The sequence below is a fragment of the Dendropsophus ebraccatus genome, chromosome 14 (genome assembly GCF_027789765.1).
Source record: "Dendropsophus ebraccatus isolate aDenEbr1 chromosome 14, aDenEbr1.pat, whole genome shotgun sequence".
Classification (NCBI taxonomy): domain Eukaryota; kingdom Metazoa; phylum Chordata; class Amphibia; order Anura; family Hylidae; genus Dendropsophus; species Dendropsophus ebraccatus.
This window is the reverse complement of record NC_091467.1, coordinates 47,489,629-47,509,697: the sequence shown is the minus strand read 5'-3', so window position 1 is coordinate 47,509,697 and position 20,069 is coordinate 47,489,629. Positions and strand designations below refer to the sequence as shown.

At 43.6% G+C, this 20,069-nt stretch overlaps 1 protein-coding gene across 6 annotated transcripts in view; it reads right to left on the bottom strand.

Annotated features, from left to right (window-relative positions):
* Positions 1-1,190: 1,190 nt before the first annotated feature.
* Positions 1,191-20,069, bottom strand: part of LIMD2 (LIM domain containing 2) — a 30,233-nt gene continuing 11,354 nt past the window's right edge. The window contains exons 1-5 of one of the 6 annotated variants that reach the window (XM_069952072.1): positions 19,757-19,839; positions 4,370-4,448; positions 3,422-3,466; positions 3,184-3,323; positions 1,191-2,172 (exon numbers count right to left, since the gene is read on the bottom strand). In XM_069952072.1, coding sequence (XP_069808173.1) covers positions 2,010-2,172; positions 3,184-3,323; positions 3,422-3,466; positions 4,370-4,411 — 390 coding nt within the window. In that variant the 5' untranslated portion in view covers positions 4,412-4,448; positions 19,757-19,839 and the 3' untranslated portion in view covers positions 1,191-2,009. Of the gene's footprint in view, positions 2,173-3,183; positions 3,324-3,421; positions 3,467-4,369; positions 4,449-6,723; positions 6,822-15,795; positions 15,817-16,865; positions 17,013-19,756; positions 19,840-20,069 lie in introns of those variants that run through there. The other 5 variants (XM_069952069.1, XM_069952073.1, XM_069952075.1 and 2 more) reach the window with 5 other exon arrangements.

The window sequence follows — 20,069 nt, the reverse complement described above, 5'->3', positions numbered from 1 at the left end:
TCCTGCACCTGTGGGTTGCTGTTGCACTTTGTATTTTTGTCTGTATTTAAGCCACAAGCAGCGTGCAACCTGAAGTGTGAACAGAGGCAGAGGTGCTGCCAGCCATTTTTTTTCTGTTTCTGGAAGAAAGTAGCCATGTTTGTCAAAGCCTGGATAACCCCTTAAAAAAATATTTTTTTTGGCTTTGAATATTCTATCCATAGATGGACCATAAACTATACAATGACTCTGACCACTGCAAAAGAATGCTGTGTCATGCTGCTGCACTGCAGTTAAAGGGGTTATCCAGGCTTAGAAAAAAAAAGTCTCTTCTGAAAACCAACACCACTCCTGTCCTCAAGCTTGGGTGTGGGTTTTGCAGCTCAGTTCCATTGAAGTGAATGGAACCTGAGGACAGTGGCGTTGCTGTTTTTTCTAATCCTGGATGATCAACCCACACTGCCATGATTGACCATCCAGGACAGATTTCTGGTGACTTTTAGGTCAACATGTGATCATTCGGTAGCTTCTAGACAGCAGCACAACTCGGCACTTATTGGCTGCATCACAGGTTGTAGAGCTACAGTAGCCATGTAAGGCCAAGGATTGGTGTGTTACGCTCCCAGCTAAGGAATGGGGTCACAATCTGACAATTGCCAAAAGTTCAACCAAAGTCGATTTCTGTTTGTGATAATAGGTGGCGCTATGATGTTGATTAATCCAGGGTCATGGTCAAAGTCACCATGTATCCCTGTTCTCGCAAGGTCTGCATCTATTGATGCCAACCCTGATCGGGTTGAGGTGTTCGTACGCCTGTGTGGCCATATTCCGGAAGTGGGTAGGTGCTAATCTAACCTTCTACAATAAATTATTCATCTATTCACTATTATTATAGGAGATCCTGGAACTTTTCCCACAAAACAATACGACAATCTGCTCAGCTCTTCCCGCTTTATAACGCGAGGCTTGCAAATTGGATGAGTTTTTAACATGATGGTATCACTTTAAATGACCAACCAACAATGGAGCAGAAAACAGAAGAACACAAGTCAATGAGACATGACAACACAAGAGGAACTGATCTCTACTAAAGCTGTCACTCAGTTGGAACCTCTTTCTATGGAGAGCTTGTCATTAGTGGGGAGTGGATAGTGCTGACCCCATGGCGCTCTTGCTCAGGGTAGGAGTGCATCACTACAAACACAAGGAGATCCTACAGAGGCTTTTATTGTACAATCAAGGCTCAGGGATACGTTAAAAACAGTCTGTAAACAAAACCCAATCCCAGTGCAGAGTATTGGTAACTCCTCCCCCGGCAGAGTCGGACATCCTCGGCCAGCAGGGACGGAGTTAAGGAATGTTGCAGGTTCTCTTTCCAGCAAAAAGAGAAAGTGGTGAAGTTTTTTTGTTATAAGAAGGCTGGAGGGAGGTGAAGGATAGGGATCGGTAGGCGCCACTCTGACATTGGGAGTGTATCCCCTGAGGTTGCCGAGCAGTGGCCCCTATCCCCAGCAATGCCAAGTCTTCATACCGACCTGTCCTAGGAAAGCTGGATCCCTGGGGAATGGATAATTGAGGGTCTTTCTGTGCAACAGGTACAGCAATCCCCCTGAGATTTGCAAATTAAAAAGGCAGCAGCTGCTGGGGAACCCACTAACCATCGATACATGCCCATGCAATAACCTAGCGCTCGCTGCTGTGGATTATAGTAGTATGAATCTGCATATCCTCCTTCACCCACCTCCCACCAGACACATTCAAGAAGCCGCCTAGGCCTAGAATTTTAAGGGGCAATTCAATGGGCTAAAGCAAAGCTATCCTTTTAATAAAAATTCACGGCCCAGGTGGTGTCTTTAACATCTTGCAGTTAAGCCCTCCCACCACTAGGAGGAACTAACAGTACAAGGTAATCATATAAAAAGTGCCTTTATCTGCATGGAATCCCCCCCACAACTGAGGCACATGAAGACTCCACCCCAAGTGCATTGTGGCTGAGAAGCTAAGCCCCTAGAGATGAATAGGCTGCCCACTCAGGGCGCCTTGTCTCCTGGAGCGTCCTGTTCTTTGTGGGTCCACAGATCCTTATGGGGCCGACGTCCGAAGCCTTCATCGTAATTCCCTTTGCTTTTGAAAAGTTGCTGGAAATGAGGCTTGCAGTAAAATTCTCCATGCAGGGCAGCATAGGAGCCCAGGCTGTGGGAGGAAGAAAAAACACGACATGATTCCTCAGCAGTAGCTATAGACTCTTAGACAGACCTTTTAAGTACAATAGGGACAGTCATTTTCGGGGGGCCTTTCAGGGTTGTCCAGCGAAAATCTCTTTCTTTCAAATCTGGTGTCAGAAAGTTATATAGACTTGTAATTTACTTCTATTTAAAAATATCAAGTTTTCCAGTACTTATCAGCTGCTATATGTCCTGCAGGAAATGTTTTCTTTTCAGTCTGACACAGTGCTCTCCGCTGACATTTCTGGCCGAGACAGGAACTGTCTAGAGCAGGAGAGGTTTTCTATGGGGATTTGCTACTGCTCTGGACAGTTCCTGTTCCGGCCAGAGATGTCAGCAGAGAGCACTGTGTCAGACCGAAAAGAAAACATTTCCTGCAGGACATTTAGTAGCTGATAAGTACTAAAAGGCCTGTTATTTTTTAATAGAAGTAAATTACAAATCTATATAACTTTCTGACACCAGTTGATTTGAAAGAAAGAGATTTTCGCTGGACAACCCCTTTAAGGAGTGCACAGAAAATGTTGTGTTCAGTCATTCTTATCAAACTCGGGAACTGAGATATAAAGTGTTTTACAAAGAAAAAAAAATGGATATCATGCTAGTGTCAAGTACATCATCCGTGGTCTCCAACCTGTAGCCCTGGTAATTGGTAATCTGGTAAAAACTACAACTCCCAGCATGCCCCCACAATGCATGCTGATTGATGTAACTTTACAGCCACTGAAGGGCCCCAGAATGGCGACTATTGTGTAAATGTACGAGCTGGGAGTAAGATTCACCAGTGATCGCCCAATATCCTCCATGTTAGAGGCATAGCTCTACAGAAGAGATGAGGAACCTGCACCTCCATAAGTGACTCTCTCATTAAACAGCTCCCTGTATCTCAGCTTTCTGGACCCTATAATGTAACAACAAATATGACTACAAAACCCAACATGCCCCGACAGCAAATGCTAACAGTTGTAGTTGTACCCACCTCAGTTTGGTACTGCAGTGCTTACAGCAAAAGCATCGGTTGTGGAAGATGTGTTTGTCGGCGACCAACCTCTCCATGGGGTAGACGGTGGTCTGGCAGGAGGAGCACAGCTCTTTCACTGCAGGCTTCATACTAAAAGACTGTGCAGAGATGGGAGACTCATTGGTACCCATACATACATACATACATACAGATATGTATTTATAGACACATACGAGGAACAGGAAGCCTTGCTCACCTTTGACCTTTGCACGACGCTGGCTCCTGGGCTGCAAGCAGAGTCCTAAAAAATATTTTAAAAATGGAGCATATCACATAGGAGCAGATAAGATTACAAGTACATCGCATGCATCCTGTTTTCTGCCTATTTTGCCTTCACAAACATTCAACCAAATTTGGCTTAGCATATAGTTTTCGGATCCAACGAAATCCCCTCTAATCTTTACTTGGTTGGGGCTTACAGGGATAGCTTGACCACTATAGACTATGGAGCAATGTTTCTACTTACCAGCCATAGACTGAGAGGCCTAGGCCCCGCCCCCTTGTCCTATAATTGTTGCTTCACATGCACTAGCATTGGATGGAGAAGCAAGTTCACATCAAATTCAAAGATACAGAATTTATTTTCTATTGTGATTTGGGAGGAAAAAAATTAAATCTAGGAAAGGGAGGACAATATCCCAAGCGATTCTTTCATGTGTAAGGGTGGTATAACACGGAACGATTATCGTTCGAAAAATCATTAAATCGTTCGGATTTGAACGATAATCATTTCGAGTAATAGCAGGCAACGATTAAACAACCAACGAGAAATCGTTGATCGTTTAATAGGATCCGGACCTATTTTTATCGTTTGATCGTTCGCTCATCGTTCGGTGGAATAAGAATTCACAGCTGAAACGTACGCAATAGTGACGACTATACGACCGCAAGAACGATCATAAATAACGATCATCGTTTCGTGTACTTGGGCGAACGATTTTGGGTCGTTTGCCTTAGCGGTCGTTTAAGATCGTTTATCGTTAGTCGTCGGAAAATTGCTTGGTGTAATAGTACCCTAATACTCTGACATTTATGTTTCCCTGCAGCCTCTTCTCTGTCACTTCTCAGCGGTATATGCCCCAACTGCTGAACAATAACCTCTTTGTTGGCAGAGGGCCGCAGTGAATGGATGGACTGTACTTACATGACCTGTGGCCGCGGTGGTGGGAATTTTAGCCTGAAACATCTCTCCGGATTTCAGCTCAGGTTTATTTAATTCTCATCTGTATAGAGAAAAAAATAATTAAATTAAAGCTGAGATTTTAGTCAATTTCCAAACCAAAAAAAACTGCACCCCCCTCTAGGCAATACATAACTACAAGACCCTTGTGTACAGGGGTCAATTCATAAAACCGCTGTATGATGTGCTAGCCATCAGCACATCCTCTGCAGGCGACATCTGGACGACTCTAGTTGGTCAGCCACATGTAAGAACTAATTGATGGAATGAATTCTTTGCTTTACTCCATTCGGCACGGCTGTAACCCCAGACAGAACAGATTCTACCTCTCTCTCAGGGAACTTGCTGTGGCCGGAAGAGTACAAAAGGGTTACTGTAGCATGTCACCTCTGTCATTTCCCGTCACCCTGTGGCTTTTGCTATTTCCTGATAGATTGCACCACTCTCTTGTAATACATTTATCTTCTATAGAATCTGTGCTGCCCTCCTCACCAGAGGCGTAACCTGAAGCTCCCGGGACCCAGTGCAACATCTGTAATGGGGACCTCATCTGCTATGTGGGTCTATTGTGGAAGAAAGGCCTGTAGGCTCCCTAATGCACCAGGATACGGGTGCAACTGCTATATCCCCTCTAACTATGCTTCCCCTATCCCACCACTGGTTTGTATTTAAAGGAATTGTCCAGACTACAAAACCCACTTTCAGAGATTACCCATCTGTAGACAGCTGTTTCAGGGATATTGCCCCTCATAAGTACAGAGCAGGGGTCTGGCTGGCTGCAGAGAAGGACCTGTTAACCCTGAAAAGGCTATTTACAGGTGGGTAATCTGTCTTTCTGGAAGATTGTCTGGCTCGGCTCAAATCCCCAGTCGTGTTCTAAGGCTTCTTGTCAGATTCAAAACACTGACTCTTTTGCATATCTTTTCCTATAGACTTGTACTGGCACTGTGTAATGCTTTGTTTCTCCTGTGGGGGCACTGCAAGGAAATTAAATACCTGCTCCCAGTTTTCCCCACAGATTACAAGTGATTGTTGGGAGGCATTTTTAAGTTATTGTCAAGGAACCCTTCAAAGGTTGGACCATATTTTGGTCAGTATTTGACCAAAATGTTGGGTCAACCCAGCCTTACAAGTAGGGATTGTCTAAAGTGGAGAACTCCTCTAAAAAGCATGACAAGCTGGTGCAAACTACCAACACAGAATTCTGTCACTGGGGCCCAAATTGTAAAGTGACAACCTTACTAGGATTGTAAGTAGTCACTACCCTTATACAAAGTGGTAAAAGGTGCACAAATCACAAATTCAGGACTATGTTTTATTTTTAAATAAATAATCTCCAGTTCTGCGCTTCGCCATAGACTGTAAATGGCTGACATCCTGACATTTGCCCTGGAGACATCTTTATCTTATTTTTGCCTGCACAGTTCTCATGGGTTTTCCCACAGATTTAGCCGGTCATTTCAGACATGTCTGGTCACAGCATGGAATCTAGACATATGTTAGTCATCCCCTCAGAGCAAAAACTATTCATGTGTATTGCGATATTCAGAAGAACACTATTTAAGTGTTTTTTTTTCTTTTAACAAATAAAAATAAAATAAAAACAAATAAGTTATAGTACTATAAATATATGATGTCCAAATTGAAATCTTTGAGTTTCCCCCGGCATCGAGGATGGATGTTCATTCAACACTGCCTATAAATACACTCCACATGGAAAACTACAACTCCCAGCATGTCCTAAAGTCATTTTCTGGACTGGCACTATAACAAATTCACTCTCTGTTGGTGGTCTCTGTCCTATGGTCCTCCACCAGCTCCCGCAAAACTACAACTTCCAGCATGCCCTGACAGCCATAGACTTGACCAGCACAATAATGAATACACTCTGTGGTCTCCTTTATCTGTTGCAAAACGACAGCGCCCAGCCAAGTGTCTGAGCATGCTGGAGGTTGTAGTTTTGTAACAGCTGGAGGGCAACAAGATGGAGATTGCTGGTTAAAAGTTATTTTACTAAGCAATGGTTCCTAGGAGCTAGCAATCTAAGCGCTAACCTCAGAGAAGTAGTGCTGAGTAATGCTTGTCCCTGCCGCAGCAGTTCTCGCTGACATGCCACCCTCCCTGAAGATCCCTGTGGTTATGCCCAGATGGCATGTTCTTCTCACATACAAAAATAGCTTGTGATGTGCACACAACCCGACCACCCACCAGCTCCAGGAACCAGACATGGGAAATACAGCAACTGATACAAGCAGGGGGTGCAGGGGAAGGATACAAAGTGCTGGGAAACTATAAGAGATATGGAGAGATGGACTTACTGCAGCAGGGCTCCGGCTGTACAGCAGCTCTCCTGACACTCAGGTTTCAGATTTTAGAGCCAGGACCTTTCCCCGCCCCTTGTACATCTGAGTGTGTAAAGTCACCTCCCTGGAGGCACACACAGGATGCACACATCATACACTTCCTGGAATCGCTGTGCACACTGTTCAGTGCAAAGAGACAATAACTACAACCATAAAAATGAGGCTCCTTTAAAGGTACTGCCTGACACTAGCACACTCCTAGCCATCCACGACCCATCATATATACAGGGATCACATCCCTGTACAGGTTCTAACCAGGGGCGTAACTACCACTGTAGCAGCCATAGCAGCTGCTATGGGGCCCACCGCATCCGGGGGCCCTATGGTCTGCTCCTGCAATACACTGGGCCCCTTGAGCTGTCATTATTTGCCCTTTAACTGAAAGCAGTTCCGATGAGCACTTGCAGTTATACAGGTATGACTACACTTGACAGCTTAGTGGTCAGTCGGGAAGGAAGGTGGGCCTAATCAAAAGTGTGCCATGGGGCCCAGCCATTTGTAGTTACGCCCCTGGTTCCAACCACCTATTAAAGAAGCATGTCTGGATTTTTTCATATGATATATCAGATAATGCACATTTACCACCCCAGTGTCATCTGTTTATCCCAGCTCTGCTGCTTCCACACATGTCTGGGTCATGTGACTGCTGATCAGCCACTATCTTTCAGATTTTACACTACACTCTCTCTCTTCCTAATTCTACCATGCATCTGCAACGCATCAAATAGGCTGCTGGAGCCAGTATCATCTCTGCTGTGAGGGTAGTGTAATAATCCTCATCTCTACATAGCTCAAAATAGCATAAGAGACTATGCTAGTATTGGTTGCCCCTAGCAACCAATAAGATTCCACCTTTCATTTTCCAAAGAGTCTGAGGAATGAAAGGTGGAATCTGATTGGTTGCTAGGGGCAACTGAGCCAGTTTCACTTTACACCATGTTTGATAAATCTCCCCCTATAGGTATACAGTCAAGGGGGCGTAACTGTTATCAGATCTATTATAACCGTGTGATGGGAACTGTACTATCATCAATAACGCTAATGGGAATGTCTTCATCAGACACACAGATATCTGACAGATTTTGAAGCCAAAGCCAGGAATGGATTTTAAACGAGGAGAAATCTCAGTCTTTTCTTTATGAACTGTTCCCTGTTTATAGTCTGTTCTTGGAATTGGCTTCAACAATCTGTCTGTGTAATAGGGCCCTTAGATGGTGGCAACATTGAGAACACAGAAGTGTTAAATTCCAGGAAGTCACCATGAGATCACATGGCCCAAGTAAATAAAAAAAATTCCAGGTATTTTCACATATAAAGAACAACTGAATACTAGCAAAATGATATGTAATAGCTGACTAGATGCATCTGAAGGCTATAGAACAGAGCATGTTGCCTCCAAGATGAGCCTGAGGAAGTCACCAGTACGGCATTGAGACGCGTCGTTCTCTACAGGCAATGGATCTTATTGAAGTCATGCAATAAATCATTGGTTCTACTATCAAGACAAGTCATTCTTCCTGTGCCAAGGCTGAAAAAGTTTGATCCATTGTGCTGCCTCCATGTTGGAGTGTCTATCAGTCTGTACCCTCTCAGCTGTACTGTATACGCAGATAAGATAGTGGCCCTTTATACACTGCTCAGTGTTCTTATCCCTGACATACTCCCTGCAGCTGCAACACAGATACAGAAGATGAAAGAGCCTCTCCACCCCATCCACTCACTATGCACACCCTCCATGTCCACCCCTCTCAACTCTCCACTGACAAGGTTAGGTGTGATGGATTCTCAATGATTGACCCTATTGTTCTTGGAGGGATAAACCACCACCAGAGCAGTCTGGCTGCATCTTATGCCATTGTGGGCTGAACAAACATTGAAGGCGTATGGCCACCTTAAAGCGACTTTGTACCCATAATCTGACCTGCCAAACCACTTGTACCTTGGGATAGCTGCTTTTAATCCAAGATCTGTCCTGGGGTCTGTTTGGCAGGTGATGCAGTTATTGTCCTAAAAAACAACTTCTAAACTTGCAGCTCCGTGCCCAACAGGCGTGGCCTAGATTGTGTATGCATTAAGCTGGCACAACCTCTCCATCCCTCCTCATCATTAGGAATGCTCCAGGCAGATTGTCTCCTATTCCTCACCTGTGTCAGCATAGCACATGGGCTGGATTGTTAAGGCACCTGTGCAATGTTCTGAGAGGAGAAAATGTTTCAGTGGCACTCCAATGCTGAAGAGGGTGGAGAGGAGGGACGGAGGGGTGGTGCAAAGTTAGGGCACAGTTACTCCCTATGGGTACGGAGCTGCCAGTTTAAAAGTTGTTTTTTTAGGACAATTAGGCAATCACCTGCCGAACGGACCCCAGGACAGATCTTGGATTAAAAGCAGCTATCCGAAGGTACAAGAGGTTTGGGGGGGGGGGCAGATTGTGGGTACAGAGTCGCTTTAAGGGTTTGTTCACACAACAAATTTTTTGTATGTAAAAAAATGCCCTGTGGATTTAACCATAGAAATACAGAGCACACCCTTAGATTTATGTCGCAGATTTGTGCAACATTGCCGACACGTTAGCCCAGCGGGGCTAATCTGGTCAAGTTTTTTTTTTTTTTTAATTCGCATTAAAAAAAAAAAAAAAAAAAAAGAAAACCCAAAACATTGAGCATAATGCATGGGTACAGCGCATTCTTCAAGTGGTTCTTTCTCCTCTAAGGTGACAGGGCCTCATCTGGCTCCTTTAAGGCTTTTGTGGTCCTCTCCATATGTTCCCTTCTACATTCAAACTATTCAAAAACACCAGAGCGAGTCCCTGCAGCAGCCCCCTCCTCCTCCCGCCTGGAACAACCACATGTTTGTAAAGACCTGCATCTTGTCCCCATGTGTTCTCCCAGGGCTTGTTTGTTTTCTAATGATCCAATGTCTTCTCTCATCAAAAAGAGATTACCAGCATTAGCATTTACAGCTAGCCGTCCGCACGGTATCGAGGGGTTTATCAATTAACATTCATTAAATTTCCCACCTTGTAAAAAATTGCACAAAATTGGACAACAGATGTGCAACAAATGTACAAAACCCATATGCTGCATGCAACCAGAAAATAACATTTTAATGTAAATTTACGTAAATTCAACTCTTCTAGGTCCATCTTGCATAGATAACATATATAGTAACAATTTTCTAGACAGTTAATGGCCAGAACACTGATCCCCCACATCTCCCCTCCCCCTGTGATGTGGCTCCATTCATTCTAATGGAGCCAGGTCAGAGAAGGTAGGTGGTTTCTTCACAACGGGGTCGGTGGGCCCGCCTCCAGTGCTCGCTAATGAATCGGTGCCATGTGCAGGAATCGGCTGGCGGCTCAAGTAAAAACCAAAAAAGTAATGTACCTAGTGGTACATTCACTTTTATATTACTGTATGACAAGCACCTTACAAATTCCAAAAAAGGGAAACTCCATCTCATTTTTTTTAACAACAATTTAGGTCTCTCCACCCATACATTTTAAATCGGATACATCTCTATCATGTTGCATTCTTATGTGGTTGATCAGCTTTGGACATCCTTATCCATTTCTCACGTGCATAGGTCTTTCACATACCTTTTACACATGGGGCGGACTGTCTCGCCTAATGACATATCAGCTATGAGAAATGCTATTAGTGTGAAAGGATCGTTGCCTGATGTTCTTTTTCTATATCGTGTCCATGATGGTGTAAAAGCACTGAAAAAAATGCTGTGGTTTTTTCATCTATGCTACATTGCCAAACAGTAAAATGTTTTAGTCTCTAACTTGAAGGGAAAACAACCTTCAAAAAGGTGGTTTCAGCTGATTTGCATCTTTCTCCTCAAAATTCCCACTGAAAAAATAAAAAGTTTTGGAGGAAGTCAGTTTTCCTCAACTTCAGAAGAAAAATTCCATCTCTACTCTGAATCCTAGCATCCGAAGATACTCCTAAATCAAAGCCCCTTCTCTAGAAACTAGTAACCATAACCTGTAATATTTTTACACTCTAGAGTGACCTACCAGTATATCCAGGTCCCTTTTGAACTGAGGATATATTTCCTCTGGTAGAGTTTTCCATAGTTGCTGTTACAGTAAAGAATCTCCCTTTTTTTAAGGATGGTATAGAGAATGTCCCCTTATTATATATTTTTCTCTTTTAAAGGGGTTGGACACTTTATAGTAAAAATGTTCAGTGTACAGTATTCGTAAGTATATTCACAGTGATTACTGACTGCAGCTCCCTGTGTACCTCATAGAGCTAACATCTGACTCCCCCCTCCAGGCTGTGCTGCCCTGCTCTGTGTTGAGTCTGTCCATAAGATGGCCAACATGAAGGAGCATGTGACCATGCCCCACCCCCAGTGTCCACCACTAAGCCTGTATATGCCTATGGAGCACACTTGAGGCATGGTCATATGCTCCTCCATGTCAGCCATCTTATGGACAGACTCACCATAGAGCAGGACAGCACAGCCTGGAGGAGGGGAGTCTGATTTTAGCTCTGAGGTACACAGGGAGCTGCTATAAGTATTGCAGAGAGTACACGTACTAATACTGTACACTGAACTATTTTACTATAAAGTGGCCAATCCCTTTAACAATATTGCTTTTTTCCTAAAAGTTCCCGCATTAGAGATTATTTTATATATTTCAGTGGCATTACAAACCTCCTGGCATTACAGGCCTACAACAAGTCTGTCCAGCATATAGCATGTAGAATGTCCTATGACCACTTTATGTAATGTAACAACATGTCCTCAAATGGTTGTCACCCGAATAGGAAGTCGAGTAGTTGCTAATCCACCTAAAGTATCAGAACCTGCAGAATTCATAGAGAAGGCTTGTACATAAATTCTACATGATATCTAGAATACTTATAATGCCATGGGACTGACCAGACAGTGGTGGAGTTCACCATTAATAATATTTCATACTGGTGTAGCCGGTATACCACCTTCACTGTAAAGATCTCAGAAAAGGGCATCAAGGATAATGTGATCCCCATCATGTTCCTACAGCGTTGTTCTTCCTATGAATTATGTAGGAGTATCTTCTCACATCACCAGGGATCTGCTTAGGCTTCAGATCTTCCTTCAGTATATCACATTAGAGGCTGGACAAGACCTCCTGAAACCTCATATAAAAACAGGGCAGATGCCAACCCCAATCCCCAGAGCCTTCACATTAAAGTAATGTATTCCTGAAGCCGCACGCTAATTTTACTGGAACGTCTTCTATGCTACAGCGGAAATTTTGATGATCTTTTCTTCTGGCCGGCTGCATCTCCTGTTGTCTTCCTGGCCGTATGTCTCTTTTTCTGCTTGTTAATCTGACCAGCCGACCTTGCGAAAATTTGTTCCTAGCTTTCCTGTCTCTTTGGCTTCCGCATAAAGAAAACATGCCTGACGGACTCCATTTTTATCTCATCAGAAAGACACAGGCTGTGTATTCTGTTGTGTAGGGATGAGCTGCAATACCAGGTACACCCTTCAGGCAAAGTGGCGCTGTTTCTACACCTTGACCATCCAAGTGTGTGGTGGGATTTACCTGTATATACATGTCAGGTGATATAGATAAATAGATATCTCTATCTGTGTGTGTCCTAATGGCTCTAAATCCTACCACTTTGTTATTCTAGCAATATATGAAGATACACATGTGGACAATTCCTTTAAGAAATCTGACTATACCGTACAATGTCCTTGTGCACTAACTTCACCTATGGAAGACATCTTTCTCTGTCTGAACAGATACCACATGATGGTGATGGAGTTTTGGAGATAGGCGGCTGCAAACAACTTTGGCGTTACTTATGGGAAAACTCCCCATCTGAACAACGCCCACCAAGATACATCTCTCTCTATATAAAGAGTAAGACAATTGTGATGGAATCTACTGTGAACAGCCCAAATTTAACAGATTTTATGAAAATTTGCCAACAAATATAACATCTTTTACCACCCTTTATTTTCTCAGAAAATAGACCGCTGAACAGAGATATTAATTGGGGAATCTCGATGAGATCCAACAACAGCATCAGGTCTCTAGGAACTTGTAATTGTTTATGGGGTTAATATAGGTTAATAGGTCTCTAGGAACAGCCTGATGGCTCCAGAGAAATAGAGATTACCAGTATATACCTACAGATCAGCAGTGTCTGGCAGCCTCTTATCTCCACCCTTTGATAGAAATAGCTTGTTGAACAGAACATACATGTTTATAGGGACACTTGTTAGGATAGTCTCCTAGGACAAGATTTTTTTTTTTCTTCTATCCAGATGTTTATGACTTTTGGCAGCCCCTATGTCCGTCAGCAGAGGTGTAACCTGAAGCTCATAGTTGGGCCCCAAAGCAAATTTCCGATCCCCCATTCTACATACAGTGGATTTTTGGGTCCTCTCGGGAACTAGCTGCAAGAGCTAACTGTGCAACGAGCACCTATCCAGCCGTTGTAAAACTACACCTCCTAGCATACGTTGGCAGAAATAGGCTGTCATTGCATGATGGGAGTTGTAGTTTTGCAAAAGCTGGAGAGCCAGTAAGGCATTAACAGTTTCAATAAGTAACATAAGGCATATGGTGTCAGTGAGGATATAAACATATGACATGACGTTCATGCGCCTCCCCCCTGTATGACATCGCTCCCCAGAGACGGTGAACTGAGAGGCCCCAGCTGCCTCCTTACACAGCAACATCATAACAGGAAAAACATGCCGCATCAACAACCCAGTGCAGGCCTACAATGGCGCAACTGCCCACAACAGCCAATCAGATCACAGCTTAGAAAATAAAAGGTATAATCTGATAGGTTGCTATGGGCAACTGCTTCATTTTGCATCAGCACCTGTTATTAGACTGGGCTTACTAGTAGCATGTCCACATGGCTTTAAGGACCATACCATACAAATTCTGGGTGACAACCAATATGGCTGTGGTTACCATACAAATTCTGGGTGACAACCAATATGGCTGTGGTTACCATACAAATTCTGGGTGACAACCAATATAGCTATGGTTATTATACAAATTCTGGGTGACAACCAATATGGCTGTGGTTACCATACAAATTCTGGGTGACAACCAATATGGCTGTGGTTACCATACAAATTCTGGGTGACAACCAATATAGCTATGGTTATTATACAAATTCTGGGTGACAATCAATATGGCTGTGGTTACCATACAAATTCTGGGTGACAACCAATATGGCTGTGGTTACCATACAAATTCTGGGTGACAACCAATATAGCTATGGTTATTATACAAATTCTGGGTGACAATCAATATGGCTGTGGTAAAGGACCTTCAAAGAACTGTGGTCATATTCCTTTATGGCTGCCATGAGGGGTATCACCCAGCCATGTTAGCTGTCAACCATGATTATTACAGTCAAGAAAATAATAGCAGGCCTTCAGTCTAAAACTGGCGGAAACATAAGATGTAGCTGTTACCCACAGCAACCAATCAGATTCCAGCGTTTTATGGTTTCAGCGCTGCTTAGGAAATGGAGGGTGGAACCTTCATTGGTTTAACGTGTCAGCATGAAAATCAGTCTCTCATTGACTTCATCAGGGAAAAAAGTGTTGATGGATTCTGAGGCTGACTTTTCGAACTTAGAAAAAACATGGCTGCTTTCTTTAAAAAAAAAAAAAATGTATTTCATATGTGGAGTTTTGTACAGTTTTTGTAGCTCATTTCCATTGAAATTAATGGATCTAAATTGTAATAACACATACAACCTGAGGACAGGGCTGGTACTGTTTTTGGACAAAAGTAGCTGTGCTTTGTCTAATCCCTTTAATTCTCCAGAGTGATCAAACCATTACCCAGCTTTTCCATAACCCTGATCAATAAACAAACCTACTTCTATAACAATAATGAAAAGAGTAAAAAATATGGACTTCAAATGCTTAGGGAAACAGTGTCACACCTCCAAGACCAATGTCTTCAGGGGTTGTCACCTGGTCTTCCAGGGAACCCATATAACTAGGAACAAGAACTTTTGCTAATTTGACAAGAAAGAAAGATTGAAACAACTTAGAGCTACTTATATTTTAAGCTCTTTTAGGAGGTCCCTTAACTGTCTATATACATTTTCTTAATTTGTACATACTTGTACTTAACTTGTACATACAGCGCCATCACTGTCCACAGGCTGTGCCCGGTATTACAGCTCATCCCCATTCACTTCAGTAGGGAGCTGGGCTACAGACGTAGCCAGTCGTAACCCATGGGAATGCGGGGTGCTAGAAGAAAGCCGCCAACCCCTTTAACATGCACACTTTATGTTATGGAGGGTCCGGCTGGAAGTTCCCTTGAAATATCCATGTGCAGGCTTCTGATACAGGAGCACTGCAAAGAGGAGGACTGCTTACAGTAGCAAATAAACAGATATTCTGAAGGTCGTAGGATCAGGATGAACAAATAAAATTATGATCACAGTGGCCAGAAAACAAAATCCCACAAACATGATGGGCTTATAGCCAAAGTGCAGTCCAGCCGATGAGGGACAGATAGGATGGTCCTATATAAACAGTATGGAAGCCAATATGAAATTAGGATCTATATTTATCCTGTGCAGCGTCATCGGGTGTCTGATAGCTAATTGTCTTTTTCCTCCGAACGAAATAACACACATGCTCGTCCAAGCTGAATGTGCATGGTTATGGGGGTAGATAAGTGTTGATCTCCTATATCACAGGTTTAGCCTATATGCCTGGGTGTCCAACCCTGCGGCTCTTCTATGTAGTTAATGATTCTGAAGTGTCACCCAGCTTTTCCAGGTTCCTGAATTTCATATTTGCAAAGTTAGACGCCCTCACTCCTCACGTATGGATAATTATATGTATATCTCTGTAATGTCTATTTTTGCCCATGTATGTACCCCCAGAATTGTAAAGTTCTGCGGAATCTGTTGGCGCTATACCTTTGTACGCATGTTGTGAAACTACTGTGTTCCCACATTTAGATATTATTGCTGCATAGGTAAGGAGGGCAACGCGGTGTCACTGCCCTATTGGACATACCTGCATAGGACATAACCACGAGACCAGATGGATGACCACACCAGTGCACATGGAAGGACAGGTCTGCATCAGAAATTACTGCCCAGTATGTACCATCTTGGCTTCTTAAAGGGCCTGATTCACTAAGGCGTGACTCCCCACTTCTCGCGGGAGCTCATGTTCAGTGTATACATTACAGTCAAACCGTTTCTATATTTATACCCTAGACAGAGCGGCTGGAGATCCAACGTCATTATCATAGCCAGAAAGACATTGGATCAGGTCTGTGGTAATGAACCTGAACCTGTATTAACATGAATACATGGTAGATAGATAAATATATATACACAGACCTATATGATCACATCCACACATATAATGCCAACATAGAAAATAATTCAGACTCTCTTAACCGTTGCATAGTAACAAGGCGAGAGCAGAAAGCAAAGGGCCCTGGGTTTCATTCACATAGATGTATGGGTGCAGCAGCGGACATCTGCCGGTACCATATATCTGTACACGTGTCGCTTATTACCATCTGTGTTGTCAGGGGTAAAAACCAACACAATGACGTATATATAAAAACACAATACAAAGTGTGCTCATAGCCCGCCTGCACAATCTGGCCTGGAACTACATATGATGACATGCAGCAGAGGACAGCTTTCTAGATGTAGCATTGCCAAATATACTGGAGTAAAGTTTACCCGATATAGCACTATAGGAGGAACCTGACTTTACGCCGCTCTAGCGCCCAGAATTTGCCTCTGCTACATCTGTCCCTGGATAAAGTTTTCTCCCACCAATGGACGGACACCTATATTTGCTTATTGTCATAGGTAGTAAGATTTTCCCTCGTTCCCTATAGAGATTGTCGCCCTTTCGGTATAGCAGCTGGCCGGATCATGTTTGATCATCATAACGCCTATTGTCTTGTGCTTTGCATCGGCTGCTATAGCTTTGCATGCTGTATAGCTGGAGGTTACCGGTGTGAATCTGCTTTGCATCTTGTGATGATCCTCTCTCCATTCTCCCATTGTCTGCCTCTCTATAATGAATTATAAGGCTGTACTCTCCCACCATCACCTCACCTGTGATTCCTAAATGGCTGTATATTTCTTACTGCTGGGCAGCGCTCATTGCACTCACCTCATTCCTGGCCACCCTGGCTCTGAGATGCCGCTTCCTGCCCTGCTTGCTTTTTCTCTCTTTCACAACCCTGGTCCTTTGTGTGCTTGTTTCATGCAACAGCCTTCCACCCTCCCCCTCTTCCTCTCCTCCCCTATTATCTCTCTCCCTCCATCCCCGGCCACCCTCCCCCCATTGCTTTTCTCAATACTCCTTCTCCTCTTCTATTGGACCCTCTGAGCCTTGTCCTCCTCCCCTCTACACTCTCTGTCCGGTTTATCTATCCCTTCTGTCTCCTTATCCAAAAATAAGATCCTAACGTGCTGGAGGCTTCCGACCCCTCCGCATGGGGAGGAGAATCACTCACTCATATAGGTTATCAATTTATATTATTATAGGGATTTTCCATGGGAATATGTGATCCTGACCCATAGACTATTGTATCATTGTGGCACTGTGCAAATTGTCAAGTGCTACAAAGTAAAACAATGTCATGCGAGACTCACAACCTATAAAAGTCTATGTGCATTGCTTGTTCATTGACTGATATGGGAAGGGGGCTGCCAAAGTAGGTGGCTGTCTATGACACCATGTAAAAGGGAATATCTCAAGATTAAAAGTTCTCTCCTGTCCAATGGATAAGGTGGGGGTCTGACCAGTAGGACCACCCCTGGAAAGGGGGGTGCTACATGCAGGATCAGTATGGGTAGGTAGAATAGGGGGCTGTCCAAGGCACCATTTAAAGGGGTCACCCCAAGATTTAAAGGTCTTCTCTATCCACAGAACAGGTGATAATTGGGGGTCCGTCCACCCCCACCAAGAAAGAAAATGCACGCCAACTGTGAAAGAAGCAGCATTGTGCATGCCTGGGCACCTCTCTATTCATTTTCTATGGGACATTTGAACATTGCTGAGTAATGAACAGAGTGGTGGCTGAACAAGTGCGCTACTGCTTCATTCACTGAGGGGACAAGTGACCTCTGTTCTCATGATCTGTGGGGAACCCAAAGGTCGGATTCCCGCCCATCAGCTAGTCATCACCCTCCCTATGGATAGCGTGTAACTTTTAATCTCTGGTTAAATGGTGTCATAGACAGCCACCCATCCCAGGCATTCATACCCCCATTCACAGTGTCAGTGCCTATAAGCATACTGTGGATAGGGGATAACTTTTAATCTTGGGAAAACCCCTTGGGGTTGGGGGCATGGGTGGGGGAATTGCAATGTACAAAGAGGGTAAAAAAAGGCATAGCATGTGCATGTTCAACAAAGTGAAGTTAGTAGGTTCATACTTATCATACTTATAGGGGTTGTCCAGCAAAAACATTTTTCTTTCACATCAACTGATCAGAAAGTTATATAGATTTGTAATTTCCTTCTATCAAAAAATCTCAAGTCTTCCCATACTTATTAGCTTCTGTATGTCCTGCAGGAAATGTTTTATTTTCAGTCTGAAACAGTGCTCTCTGCTGCCATCTCTGGCCTAGACAAGAACTGTCCAGAGAAGGAGAGGTTTTCTATGGGAATTTATAGAAAGCGGAGACAGAGTTCCTGTCTCGGCCAGAGATGTCAGCAGAGAGCAGTGTGTCAGACTGAAAATATAACAACATTTCCTGCAGGACATACAGCAGCTAAAAAGTATGGGAAGACTTGAGATTTTTTTTAATAGAAGTCAATTACAAATCTATATAACTTTCTGATATTAGTTGATTTGAAAGAAAGATTTTCGCTGGACAACCCCTTTAAGCTTTGTTCACACATAGTATCCTGGTGTGTTTTAAAGCTCATATTACGCTTCAAAATACACATATTTTCCATCTGCAAAGTGATTTCTATTGCATTACGTTGAACTCAATAGGGAAAATGCTCCACTGAAAATGCTACATAATACTACAAGGGCTATAAAAACCACCTCTGTAATAAGACATGTATCTTAGAAATGCATTTACACGTGTAATTCTCAGCTTCTATTTTACGCAGTGTGAACACAGCCCTAAACTGTAGGGACCAGGGGCAGGGGGTGCATCACTGACTATCCTGTCCTGGGCAGCAGACCTCATTTCCGTGTCTGTAGTGCAGCCCGCAATTGTGGACTATAGTACGAATGTGCATCAGTAGTGCTCCGCAATTCACAAACCACTACATTAAGAGATAGTGATCCGTGGCACAAATGCGAGTCTGCAGCACAGATTACGGTCCTGCATACGTGTACAGGCTTGTGAACGGGGCCATTGAAATCCATTGGTCCTATGTTCTGCCCGCAATGCAAATTTGGTACAAGCCTCCACAACAAACCGCTACCTATATAATCATATGGCTCCTTATGTGGCAAAGGAGGCTTTGCACTGTGCATTGAAGTCACTTATGGTGCATTTACACAGGCAGATTTATCTGACAGATTCTTGAAGCCAAAGCCAGGAATGGATTTGAAAAGAGGAGAAACCTCAGTCTTTCCTTTATGACCTGTTCTATGTTCATAGACCGGTCCTGGCTTTGGATTCAAAATTCTGTCAGATAAATCTGTCTGTGTAAACGCACCCTTAGATCAGTGTTCCCCAACCTGTGAATCTCAAGCTGTTGCAAAACTCTGTTGCAAAACTACAACTCCCGTTATGCCATAGACAGCAGAAGAGGCTGCCAGGGCATGATGGGAGTTGTAGTTTTAAAACAGGTTGGGAAAAGCTGACTAAGATCCATGTAACAATTACATCATCCTCCCATTGCCCAATCCCCATCCTGCCCTGCACGCTCAGTATATACTCGTTTATTCGCACATGCCGTATATACTTGTTTATAGAAATGTGCAGACCACGGGCACACGCTGATCTGTCTATAAATGAATGAATCGCTGTACCGTCTGGCTGCGCCATGTACAGAAGGGGCAGCGAACGCTTTGGTTTCCATGGAGACCAAATAGATGCTCTCATTATCCAGAGACAGTTACCATGGAGACTGAGGGCGGGGCTTCCTAGACAGGTGTACAGGAGGGAACAGAGGATGAAGGTGAAAGGAAACGAGGGCACAAGGTGACTGGTATACAGGAAGGTGGCGGACTACAAGTCCCAGCAAACCCTGTAATATAGGATGTGGAGGTCCACAGCCTTGAATAGCAGACCAGGCACCTATGAAGCTCATACGTTTACCTTATAGTTGTAATTTTCTGGTGT